Source organism: Capra hircus, chromosome 6 (assembly GCF_001704415.2).
Source record: "Capra hircus breed San Clemente chromosome 6, ASM170441v1, whole genome shotgun sequence".
NCBI lineage: Eukaryota > Metazoa > Chordata > Mammalia > Artiodactyla > Bovidae > Capra > Capra hircus.
Window position 1 is genome coordinate 16,189,293 of NC_030813.1, and position 13,142 is coordinate 16,202,434.

A 13,142-nucleotide genomic window follows, 5' to 3' on the forward strand; every position below is an offset into this window, starting at 1 on the left:
AAAACATGTTTTTGCGTATATTTAAAAGAAAACAATTATTTTCAACTATTCTCAATACTTATCCCTAGGGCAAGTCATTAGAAAAAGAACCTTCTACCAATCTGAGCAACACTTTGAGTAATGCCAGTTCCTTTAAAAACATGTAGAATATTTTCTAGGACTACCAGTCTTTTTCAAGATACACTGGGTTTCTCTCAAAGTCTATGAGATATTCAATAAAGTACTTTACAACACATTTTATTGTAACATATTTATAATAACTGTAACTATTTCATATCTCCTATTTTATACAATATTTAATTCCTTCTACCTTCTTTTAAAACCAACAAAAAATTTATTAGCAGGTAAACCTATTAGCTGGGCTTTCCAGGTGGCTCAGTGGTAAAGAATCTGCCCACCAGTGCAGGAGACATAGGTTCTATCCGCGGGTTGGGAAGAACCCCTGGAGGAGGAAATGGCAACCCACTCCAGTATTCTTCCCTCGGAAATCCCAGGGACAGAGGACACTGGCGAGCTACAAGTCCATGGTGTCACAAAACAGTCATACACACCTTAGCCACTAAACAACAATAAACCTATTAGTACTTAGTAGCATATATATATATTATAAAATATATATACATGCTGTATATATATTAGTATATGTACAAATTTTTACTATGTCTGATTAAATTAGTGGAATTATTTCTAACTTTTATGCATGATTCCTATTTAAATACTAAAAAAAAAGTCAAATAACAGAGTTTGATAAACACTATGCCACTCCCGTGTTCCTGCCTGGAGAATCCCAGGGACAGGGGAGCCTGGTGGGCTGCCGTCTATGGGGTCACACAGACTCAGACACAACTGAAGTGACTTAGCGGCGGCAGCAGCATGCAAATATTTGGGGCTTCCCTGGTGGCTCAGAAGATAAAGAATCTGCCTGCAGATCCCGTGCAGAAGGGAAGGGCAACCTACTCCAGTGTTCTTGGCTGGAGAATTCCATGGACAGAGGAGCCTGGCAGGGTACAGCATGGGGTTGCGAGTTGGATGTGACTGGAGCGCATAACACTATGCATGTATTTTACCACAGGAATACAATGCTTTTTAAGACAATCTTTGCTTCACAAATAGGGTAATGTTAGGTACATATTACAACGCTTTGTTTCAAATTTGGCAATGAGAAACAGCATATTGATTCACTGTCTAGTTTTTATAACTTACTATAAAAAAGAATAACTTTGACATTTAAACTTGACAGCTTTTAATAATTTTGGCTTATGAGATATAAGATGAAATTTATTTCTCAGTGGAGTTTATGATACCTCCTGAAACTTTAGGAATACATTTTATTGGATTAAAAACTAAATCAGACTATTTGACAAAGAATAAAATGTGCCTCACTGGTTTGAAAATGAGGACTGCCTTTGCCAACTAGGTTATGTGGAGATACTACCTGTGAGATAAAAGTATATGATATTATATTGGCAATAGTATAATGTAATTTACAGTATCTTGAATAACTGCTAACTCAGTAAAACAAACACCTCTCTAAACCTCAACTTCTCTCTTCTATAAAAGAAATATATGGTATGTCTGCTTCACACGATGATCAAGTGTGACAATAAAACCTAAAGGTGTTTGTGAACTGTAAACTGCTACATGAAATAATAATGCTGCCAGCTATCTACAACCTGGAAAATAAACTCAGAAGGGTAAAAAACCTAAAAGAACAATATTGCTTTAATAAAACCCTTCCAATACCATTCCTATCTACCTTACATGAACAAAATTTTCTCAGTAATTATCTGTACAAAAATAAACAACTATAAATGAAATTTTTCTAAAATGTATCTTATTTTAATAATGAACCATATGCAACCCAGGTACAGAAAGCTATGGTGGGGCGGAGAGAAAGCCATTAACCTCAATGAAAGATGTATTTCCAATGAAAAGGTACTTTCCATTTAAAAAGCACCAAAATTCATAATGTTTATTGTTTTCACCCACTAGAAACTCAAAATAACTGTATTGATAGAATAATCAAGAAGAAAAAGTGTTAACTCTTAGACACCTGTGGTTATAGATAATAACACAAATTTTAAAACTTCAACATATACATATATATAGTAGCAGAGAAGCATGATGGAGTGTTAAAAATTTTCTAGCTTAAGTATATATTTTTACTACATTCAAGAGAGGAGATATGATATTAAGAAGAAAAAGGAAAAATGTGAACTTTCTCATTGTTAAAGAAGGGCTCATTTCACTATTTTTTTTAAAGGATGACAGACTTCATCCCAGTGGATACAACGAAAAACACAACATCTTTGTTTTAAAAGTCAATGTATGCAGTACACTGAAAATTATGTAACTGCAAGTATTTAAACTTCTGGTGAAAAGTTTTAGATGTCGATCTAAAAATGTTCAAAGTAGTTCTAGTTTTCTTCAAAAAAATTTTAGGAGGTATGCAAGCAAAATTTTGAAGTCTCTACTCTAAAAACCAGTAAAAATTGCTGAGAGAATAACTAAGAAAGGGTATCTCTGAAACACTGGGAAAAAAGCACAACTTAAATGGGGTCGCACAGAGTCGGACACGACTGCAGCGACTTAGCAGCAGCAGCAGCAAAGGTTGAGAACTATGTTTTATTTGCTGGGCTTTCTGAGGACTTAAGCCTGGAGGCCGGTATCTCAGACAGCTCTGAGGGGCTGTTCTGAAGGGGTAAGGGAGGAGCCAGGATATATAGAGGTTTTGGGGACAAAGACCAGGCAGCTGGAACATCAAAAGATCACCATTAATTAAAGAAAACCAGCTAATCGATGCAGCACTTTTCTACATATGGCAAGATGCAGTGAAATCCCTCCCCCGATAAGCACCGCCGCTGGGCCGACGTCCAGCTCTTTCCCTTCCCGAGCTCCCTCAGGCGCCCCGCTGCAGCGGTTTAGGGCAAGGCAGCAGGCAGCCCCATTGCCTCTGTCCTGAGTTCCCTCAGGGCTGACTGCTGGCGGGCAGCTACAATGTCTCCGTGGCTGCCCCATTCTTTGTTATATAGCAGGCAACACTTTTCATTCACAGGAGAAAAAGACTAATCTCTTTCAAGTAACAATATTTCAGACACCGTATCAGACCCAGAGCACACCATACACAGCTGTAGCCTGCAGAACTACCAGAACTATCAGGCCCACAAACCACTATGTGCACAACACGCTTGGTGCCAGAGCTTACACAGACCTGTGTGTGCATTCCAAATCCATCCAAAGGCATTAAAAGAGACCACTTAGCAGCCTATCTTCTACTTCAGAAAACAGAACAATAAAAGCTGCAATTCAAATGTCTCCAGTATTATCTTTTCTGTTACTTATTCAAGGAGCGTTATCTTGAGTAAGATAAGAGCTTAACAGCTGACAAAAACAATAATTCAGCCTCATAGAGACAGCACAAGATAGGAAGGTGAGAGTTAAAGATTTTTCATTCTACTATTCCCTAATTTATCATCTTGAGCAAGTTACCTAATTGCTGTGAATGTCACTTTTCTTATCTTAAAACCAGGATGTCTACCTAGTAGAACTGATAAAGGGTTTAAAATAAATTAGTGGGGGGCAATGTAAAGGACCAAAAGAAGCAAGATACGTAATATCTGGAAGGTGGCCACCAATGGTTAGGAAGCACACCACTCATTTAGTTAGGGCTCCTACCTACCCTTAAGCTTCTTCTACTCATGATAAGTAAAACTCTTCTGATAGTCCCTCACTTTGAAGGTTAATGCTATAATAACTAGATTCTATTCCTAACACATCTACTGGCTTGTTGGGAATCAACGGGTGCCCTTTGGTGCTGCAGTTGGTTTTCTTAAAAAAAGAAAAGAAGAAGAAGAAAATCTATAATGTACAATCCAATCAAATGACAGAAAAGCCTCTGCTGACTACAGGAACACTTAGCAGGTACAGGTAAGGGCAGTGAGACAAGTCCAAGGGTTGACGTGGCTCTCCCAGAGTTTCAAAACAAAAGAGGGTTCTTCAAACTCAAGGTGAGGGTTTGTCATCATACAGTGATGCAGTGCCTAAAACACATCCCCAAAACAGTTCTCTCTCATCTAATGAGAAATACAGTATATTAACCTGAAACATCAACAGATTTGGAATTTTAGCCAGACGCAAAACAGTCAAGAATACTGCCAAAAGAAAAGGCGGTGTGGGGAGACAGGGTTAAAAGAACACCTGTCACTTAACACATGCAAACTATTAAACGAGCAAACAAATAAACCATATTGTTTGTCAACAAGGCAAGAGTGTGGCTTACAATTTCATTTTCATCCTCTCATTCTAAAAACTGGGTCAAAAGTTACTTTCTATTAATTATAAAGACAAGCAAAGAAGTCATCAAAGAGGGTACGTAAATTCACTAAATAAGGAAATCTTGGGTGTTTCATCCTAGAAGAAACAACAATAATCTATAAAAAAAAAAAAGAGAGAAATGAAATGGTCCATAATAGAGGGATGATTAGTAAATTATACTGACACAATGAATTAGTCATCATGATTACAAAACTGTGCAGACATATACGGAGAACTATATAATTTAATAAATGTAAAAGCAAAATACAAAATATTATGCAAACTGATTACAATTATATAAAATGCATAACAGATTTAACAAAATTCTACAACATATATAAAATCATAAACAGAGGCTGGAATATATTAAAATATAATCATCTGAATAGAAACTATAAATTAGTTTTTTCATATTTTCTATAAATTATGGTTATTCAGTTTGACTTTTTTAAATCAGCTATTTGAATTAGCACGTACGCATATGTGTGTATGTACTATACCTAGTATAATAAGATTTCTCAAATACCTTTCTGCTGTAATAGCTCTGACGGCTGTGTAACCGAGGCCACAGGCTCCACTGGACGATTTGCAGCAGGAGGCATTCTAGTTGACGAGGCTCCTGACACAACAGTGGATACTACTGGGCTGGACTTGGGCTGAACATTTTGCATTACAGAACAGGACAAGGAATCTGCAACTGAAGACAGGAAACTGTTTCACCCACAGCAGTAAAGCTTGAAATACATTAAAATACCAACAAAACACAGTTTATCTGAAGTTCTTGTAGAAACTTCAGCAGCATCACATTTATCTGGTATGTCTGTATCTAGGAAATAACGGGTCCAAAGAAATGATTTTCCAAAAAACGAAAAACTTAACTCACTAAATGTTTTAACACCCCTTAATGGCAATTTTCCTAAAACATTCCACAAACCTTCTTAAACAAAATGAACCTCAACCATCTTTACTAAAGATCACTATTATTAATATGGACTATTGCACTGTACAGCGGTGTACCTCAGATGATAGAGGTGGTCTGCGTCAACAGTAATGTGATCTGTGAATTATACAGATGTTTCCAGTACTAGCTCTGACCCCACTTTGTACTGTAAACTGCCACGTCTCATTTGCTGTCTCTAGTCAGATGCCCTGTCTCACAGGTAGCTAAGTAAGGTTCTGAGATTAACATCAGGTTGGACTTCTGGAGAAAAGTGCATGTGATTCATAGTTGGTCTCTGTGACAGCTCCAACTGCCCGACCTGCAAGATCCTCTTCAGCCAAACAAGAGATAATAGAAAAACCTACGATGACAACCCAGGTGTTCACTGGCGGATGAATGGACTTTAAAAATGTGGTGGCTCTAGATATATACACATGGAGGTATGTGTATGCATATATACGTGTGTGTGTGTATACACACAATACAGGGCGTGAATGGACACAAAATGTGGGAATAAAGAAAACACACACACACACACTGGAATACCATTCAACCACAAAAATGCAGGAAATGCTGCCACGAGACAACGTGAATGGACCCTGAGGTCATCATGCTGATTGAGGTTAAGTCGGAAAAACAGTGTATGGTCCAAGTTATATATGGAACCTAAAAAAGCCGAACTCGTAGAAAGTTTTGGTTACTGGAAGCAGGGAGGTGAGTAAAATAGGGAGATACTGGTCGAAGGGTACAAACTCTCAGTTAGGAGTAGGTTCTGGAGCTCTAATGTACAGTATGGTGACTATACTTTAAAACACTGTTATAATATACTTTAAAGTATGACAGTATATCTTAAATGTTCTCACCAAATACACAAAAAAGGCAATTATGAGAGGTGACTAACCCTGCTATGGTAGTCATTTTGCAATAAATCTGTATATCATTATGCAGCACATCTTAAACTTACACAACAGCATACACACACAGACAGACAGGTACGTATGTGTGTTATATGCATGATGTGTGTATACATACATGAACAAACTCAGGTCTAAGACTGAAACAAATGTAACAATATATACAGTAACAGAACAAAATGTGACATATTTCCCAAAAGTGTACAAACGACACAGATATGAGGAATGGGGAAAGAAGGTGGGCTGTGGCCTAAATGCACTGACTGCCACATTATTTTTAGTATGGACAAACGTCACTGTGAGAGACACAGTCAACAATATTTTTCAGTTCCTGTCATTAAGAAGCGGGAATCTATTTTCCCACTCCCTGAATTGAGGTTAAACTTTCAACTGGCTTTCACCAGCAGAATGTGGCAAAAGTAATGGTGTACAAGCTCAAGACCTCAGGTTTTGAGAGGCAATGAAGCTTATATCTTTCTGCTCTTGAAATGCTGCCCTGACCCCGTCATGTAAGGAAGCAGATCTGGTCAATGTGGAGAAAAACCTAAGTACTCACGTGAACAGTGGGCACCAATGCTAGACATGTGAGTGAAGCCCTAGGATCTTCAGCCTAGCCAACTGTCAAGCTAAATGAAGTCACAGAAGCCCAGGAAAACAAGCAGAGGAACCCAACTAACCCACAGAACTGTGAAAAATAAATAATTCTGGTTTTCAACCAGCATTAGATAACCGACAAAATCATTCAAAATGTCAAAGTAACAAGAGTGATGAGTATATTTAACAGCACAAGGTAAAAATTAAGAAAGTTATAATCACTCAAAATTGAGTGAGAAAGAAAAGGGGTATGGAAAACAGTAAATATGCTAATTTTACCTTTGCTCATATGAGAGACTAAAAGACACTGTATAAAAATATAGAAAATATTTCCGCCTCTGGTAATGATGATCTAGGAAACTATGACTAAACCTTCTAAGGAAGATAACTTTAAAAACTATATTCTAAAAGATCTTCTTAAAATCACCAAAAACCTAACATGACATAAGCTAATCTCTGGGGGAAAATCTGTAAGAACTTGAAAACTGAACAGAAATAAGCCCAACACTCAGAGCTGCTTTCGAAACCCTGTGGATATCTATCGCAAACCAGATCTGCTGTTCTTGGTGGCCCTGCAGAGTGTGGAAAATAAGACGCCTCCCACAGCACACCCAAGATAGGGTACCTGCTACGGCAGCCCATACCTTCACTTTCGGATAGTAGCTGAAGGGTTATAACCTCAGGACCAGGATAAACCAGGAAGCCAGGCCTTACAAAAGCCAGCAGCTTTGATTCAGAACGTCTACACAGTGCACTACACCTAGGGCCTTAGACTGGGATGAATGTGATCACAAGCTGGTAGTTCTCGGAGGAAACTGGCAGAAGGAAATATAAATCCTCTCTGGAGAATGATTCCATCCCCCTGGGCCTCTAGACGGCCCCACAAGTAATTTTTCAGAAACAAAATTCCAGGCACCAAGTCGAAGAGAAGTAGTTCGGGTGTGCACAGGGCCCTCTGCGCTCTCCAGTCTCCAGCTTGATACACGGCATCGTCCTGCTCACAGTCCTTCAATATTCTGCCAGTGCTTGAGGGTGCAGACAAAGCATCTTGTCCTGAAAAGCTTAATGTGGTCAACCAGGCCCTGAATGACCCCAGCCTCCTCCTGGCCCACGGTTCTCCTCTAGCTTCAAAGTCTTTCAGTCCCTTGCACTTGCCGTGCTCTCTTCCATTAAAGGGAATTACACGTAAGCCCCTTTAGATGTAACAGACTTTTCGCTTTAATAAAATAATTGATACAAGTAAGTCTATGCCTTACATACGTGTATGTAGTTATAAAATCATAATAAAAGAAATACCAATGAACTCAGCATCCAACTGTGAAAAGAAAACGTTTCCAATATTGCTGACGCTCTTGGTGCAGTCCTCACAGCAGGCATTCCCTTGCCTCCCTCCTGACTGTGTTCACTATCCCCTTGCTTTTGTTATTCAACAGTTTACCACACAGATAAGTATCTCTAAACATTATTCCTGCTTGTTTTTTAACTTTATCACAAGACGGTAAATGCCTGCAATGCGGGAGACCCGGGTTCGATCCTTGGGTCGGGAAGATCCCCTGGAGAAGGAAATGGCAATCCACTCCAGTACTATTGCCTGGAAAATCCCATGGACGGAGGAGCCTGGTAGGCTACAGTCCATTGGGTCGCAAAGAGCTGGACATGACTGAGCGACTTCACTTGCCTTCCTAGAAGATTACAGCTTCTCGAGGTAAGGCATCGAGTCTTTTCATTTGCTATTTTATTTCCCAGCACTAAAATAAATGCCTGTCACATAGTTAGCTTTCAAATATCTGTCAAATAAATGAAGACAAGTTCCACAAATATTAAAGACCACCCAAAAAATGCCAGGAAAAAAACCAACAACAAAACTACTCCTTTCATAAAGAGAATGTGACAGATGAAATATGGTATATTTAGCAACAGAACACAATTTTTTTAAAAAACCGTTTATGTATTTATTTGTTGGCATTAAGGTAGTTCCCTAGTTAGTTCTTAGCAGCTCCTCAGTAAGTGTACATACAACTCTGCTGGAACTAGCGAGATTAAATTCTCAACTAATAATACCATTACCCATTCAAGCTGTTCAAACTAGAAAATTTAAAGTCAACTTCTATTATTCCTTTTCCTTCATAAACCCTATCAACCAATTCTTGAAATCATCTCTTGCCACCTGTCTTCTATCTAAACAAATCCCAACCTATGTTATCATCCTTCAACTAGATAGTTGTAGTTAATTCCTAGTTAGTCTTGTCTCCAAGTTCTTCCTCTTTCAGTTCACCTACCACACTTCTCACAAAGGAAGATCTAAATCACAAATCTGACAGTGTCACCACTGTGCTTATAAATTTCTGATGGCTGCTGATTACAGACAGAACCAAGCTTATGTTTTTCCTTCACCTCGTCCTTTCCTCTCACCTTCCCAATGCCACAGCCCAGCAGAAACTGGGAAACTGAGACACCAGAAGAGGAATAACCGATAAAACCAAGTTTTGAAGGAAGTGATCATAAAGATGGACGTTTCATCTTCTGAGCTTAAAGGAGCAAGTATCGAAAATCTTCAGGTGGAAGGTACAAAGGTGAGAAAGATAAGGTTCAAGAGTGCCTATGAAAAACTGAAGGAGTATGAGGGAGCAGAATTATTATTATTGTCTCACAACTCTGCAGTCTCAACACAAGTTCCCGAAGCTGAAAATAATCTCTTAGCTGTACTATTTGTATCTCCAATGTAGTTTTCTAACATTTCTAACTTGATTTCTTTATCCAGAGAGTCACCTCCTAGTATCTACTTTGCTTTTCCTCAGGCACATCATCACCCTAAGATGACAGACATATATTAACCTATCAGCGATTACACCTTACTATCATGTAAGTTGTAGGTTTTTACACTAGGATTTTATCAGTGTTTATTATTATTTTTATCAGTAGATTTTTTTTATTTTTTATCTTTTTTTTTTAATTTTTATTTTTACTTTTACTTTACAATACTGTATTGGTTTTGCCATACATTGACATGAATCCACCATGGGTGTACATGCGTTCCCAAACATGAACCCCCCCTCCCACCTCCCTCCCCATAACATCTCTCTGGGTCATCACCGTGCACCAGCCCCAAGCATGCTATCAGTAGATTTTTTTAAGTCTCTTTTTTAAAAAAATAAAACTGTACTTGGTAAAATAGCATTAATCAGATAGTACTACTTTACAATATGCCAGCAAGATATAATCCTTGTTGAACTTGTATTACTCAACCAACTTCACCTCAAACTAGGAAAGAGCTTCTGAACCTTGAGAAATTTACCTATAACGACAGTTAAAAAAAATTTAATGGCCTAATGATACCTTTTAAACACTAGCCAAAATTTCACCCTAAATTAACTAAACACAGCACTCAAAACATACATCACTATGTTTTTAACAAAAATAATCTGAAATTCTAGTGCTAAATGAATGTGCTTTTCTAAAAAGGCAAATGAGATAATGTTTAAATGTCTCTTTTATTCCACATTTCTGAATATGAACTCAACTGCCTAAAAGTAATAGCATGTATCAATCACTGTATTTCTGATAATCACTTAACTCAGGTGGTACAGATGGTAAAGCATCTGCCTACAATGCGGGAGACCCGGGTTCAATTCCTGGGTTGGGAAGATCCCTTGGAGAAGGAAATGGCAGTCCACTTCAGTACTCTTGTCTGGAAAATCCCACGGACAGAGGAGCCTGGTGGGCTGCAGTCCATGGGGTCGCAGAGAGTCGGACACGACTGAGCGACTTCGCTTAGCTCAGGTTATACTTTTGGCTCTCAACCCTTCATGAATTGCTGAAGTTTAACTATATTACCCGAAAATGAGACTAATATAATCAAGTGATAATATGCAATCATTCTTATCAATTACTCAAAGATCACTCTTCATACAAAACCATGCTTAACATGTAAGATTCCTACTTTGACAATATAATTTAAGTGTCCAAAGCAATTAAACTGCTTGTCTTTCTAGAAAGTTACAATCAACATACCTATGGTTCCCAAACCTTGTACTTAGGTACTCAAGTTGCCCTTGCAACAAACTCACGGTTCCAAGGGATGTTTTAAATTTTCCAAGAGAAAAACAGTAACATCTGTCAGAAAATGTTATGAACTATTACTACGATGTAGTGTGGGGCACTGGAAAAATTAGAGAAACATCAACTGAGGACGTTTAGGAACTTCTGTAATACTGAATTTTAAAAGTAATCTCTTTATTTCTTTTGAAATGATGACAAGCAATAGGCCATATTAACCTGAGATATATCTAATTTGTCAATTTCTGAACTACAATGAAAAAGTCATTTACCAATCTAAGGGGGGAAAAGCCCACTTCTTTACACATTAACTTCTAAAATTATATATATTATGGTTTTCATAATATAGTATTACAATTAAAACAATGGAAATACACTCCCTTCTCTTTGCCTAATGGACTAATTACTAGTCATTCTGATAGAAGGTAATTTTGTAATTATCCTTACTCTTTATTCAATATTTTTTTCAATAGTAGGCCCTTGCCAATAGGTATTCTACTCATAAGCCAAGTGGCCCCACATTTTTCAATCCTACATCTTAATATAAACTCATCCTATCCGGTCCTATTACTATCTCAGAAATAAGATACGAATTACCTGACTTTCTTCTTTTTCTTGGTCACAAAAGTCATAAAATCCTTAGGTCAGAGGGACCTTAGATAAGCTGATCTGTAAAAGGACTGCTGAAAGGAAAAGGAAACAGGATTTCTACAGGACAGAAAGCCCTGGTTCCGAGATGGGTAGACAGAGAGTCAGAAGAAACCAAGCTTCAGGACACTCTCTGCTTCCAGCGCTCAGGACCACAGGCTTTCCGAGTCTGTAAAGCGAAGGGACAGCACTAGAATCTGGATCTGTTACCAGACATCACTCAAGATCCAGGCAGAAATTCAGATTCCCAAGACTACCCTGGAGATTATTCTATTCTAGCTCAGTCAGTTGGGTTTGAGGGATTCTATGCAAGGGATTCTGGTGCAGAGCCAGATTTGGGAACTGTGACGGACGCTTCAAGTTGACTTACCTAAGACCCAGTCAGTACTAACCCCCTTTTTCATGCCTTTCTCTACCATGGAGGCTCCAAAGCCAACTATTCATTTTCTGGCCTTCCCTCATATTAGACATGGCCTTTTAAACAGCAATAGCAAATGACACGCAAGATGACGTCTGCCACTGCCACGAGCCCAGTCTATCCTCTCCCTTCTTTCTGCTTTTAATTTTGACAGGTACGTAAGTTGTCTTGTTTCTATAAACCAACATACTAAGGATGGCAGAGAAGACAATGAGGACGTCTGGATCTGCATCTGCCTAGACTTCTTGACTCCAGAAAAAACACACACCTTTTCTGTTTAAACCACTATTAGCTGCTTGCAACCCAAGGCGTTTCTAAGTAACATCGCACTGAAAGAACAGATGATCTCAAACGTACAGTTCAGATCTAATATTCTGAAGGTCTAACTTTAAATAAGCTAACTGTCCAGGGAAGGATACTTTTCTACAACATTCTTGACATGTGGCTATCTAGACTCTGATAGACCATGTAAAGACATCATTCAGAAAACTATCCCAGATTTCCAGTACTCATTCTTTACATACTGTTTCATTCCGTTCAAGAGCAGATTTTGTTAAGGTCAAAGTGACAAGATGAATTAAAGTGAGTGTATTTTATGCAAACCGCACACTAAATAAACTATATATACACCTTGTGTATATAACTTATAAACAAATCAATTTAATCATATTTTGATCTAGGAAGGTGAAAAACTAATTACAAGGGTATTCTTCATATATCTTTCTCCATCTTCACTGTCCTTCATTCTAACTTATCTATCTGGGGCTGAGAAAACATCAGCTTTAATGTATAGGAAATATATCTTCTGTGAAAGCTGCAAATAAGAGTTTACCTAACCAGTTTGGTGTTTCAGGCTATAATTTTTTTCTACAGAGAATGGAGCTATGACTGGAAGAATAACTATCCCAAAGCTGAACTAATATAAAAAAGAAAGTAGCAGCTAACAAAACATATCCTCAAATGGACCCTTCCACTGTGCCCTATTCCTAACTCACATTAAAGACAACTACTGCAGAGGCAAGAAAACGTATTAGTAAACACCAACGGAGATCCTAATCGTGGCAAGGAACCATGCTATAGAAGGCAGACGGTCAGGAGGCTAACTGTGAACAAATGAAGGGGAAGGGTTCAAGGAGATGCTACAAAATTTTACACTAAATAAAAGCAAATAAATAGCAAAAGTAAGCTAATTTCTGATTTTTCTAATAGGCAATATCATCTTTAACCTTCATGCAATAAAAACGGATTGGAAATGCAC

General features: G+C 38.1%; 1 protein-coding gene across 2 annotated transcripts in view; it reads right to left on the reverse strand.

Annotated features, from left to right (window-relative positions):
* SEC24B (SEC24 homolog B, COPII coat complex component) overlaps nucleotides 1-13,142 on the reverse strand; it is a 79,535-nt gene that overhangs the window by 49,262 nt on the left and 17,131 nt on the right. For both annotated transcript variants that reach the window (XM_018049229.1, XM_018049230.1), the window contains exon 3: nucleotides 4,841-5,011. In XM_018049229.1, the coding sequence (XP_017904718.1) occupies nucleotides 4,841-5,011 (171 nt within the window). The remainder of the gene's footprint in view (nucleotides 1-4,840; nucleotides 5,012-13,142) is intronic.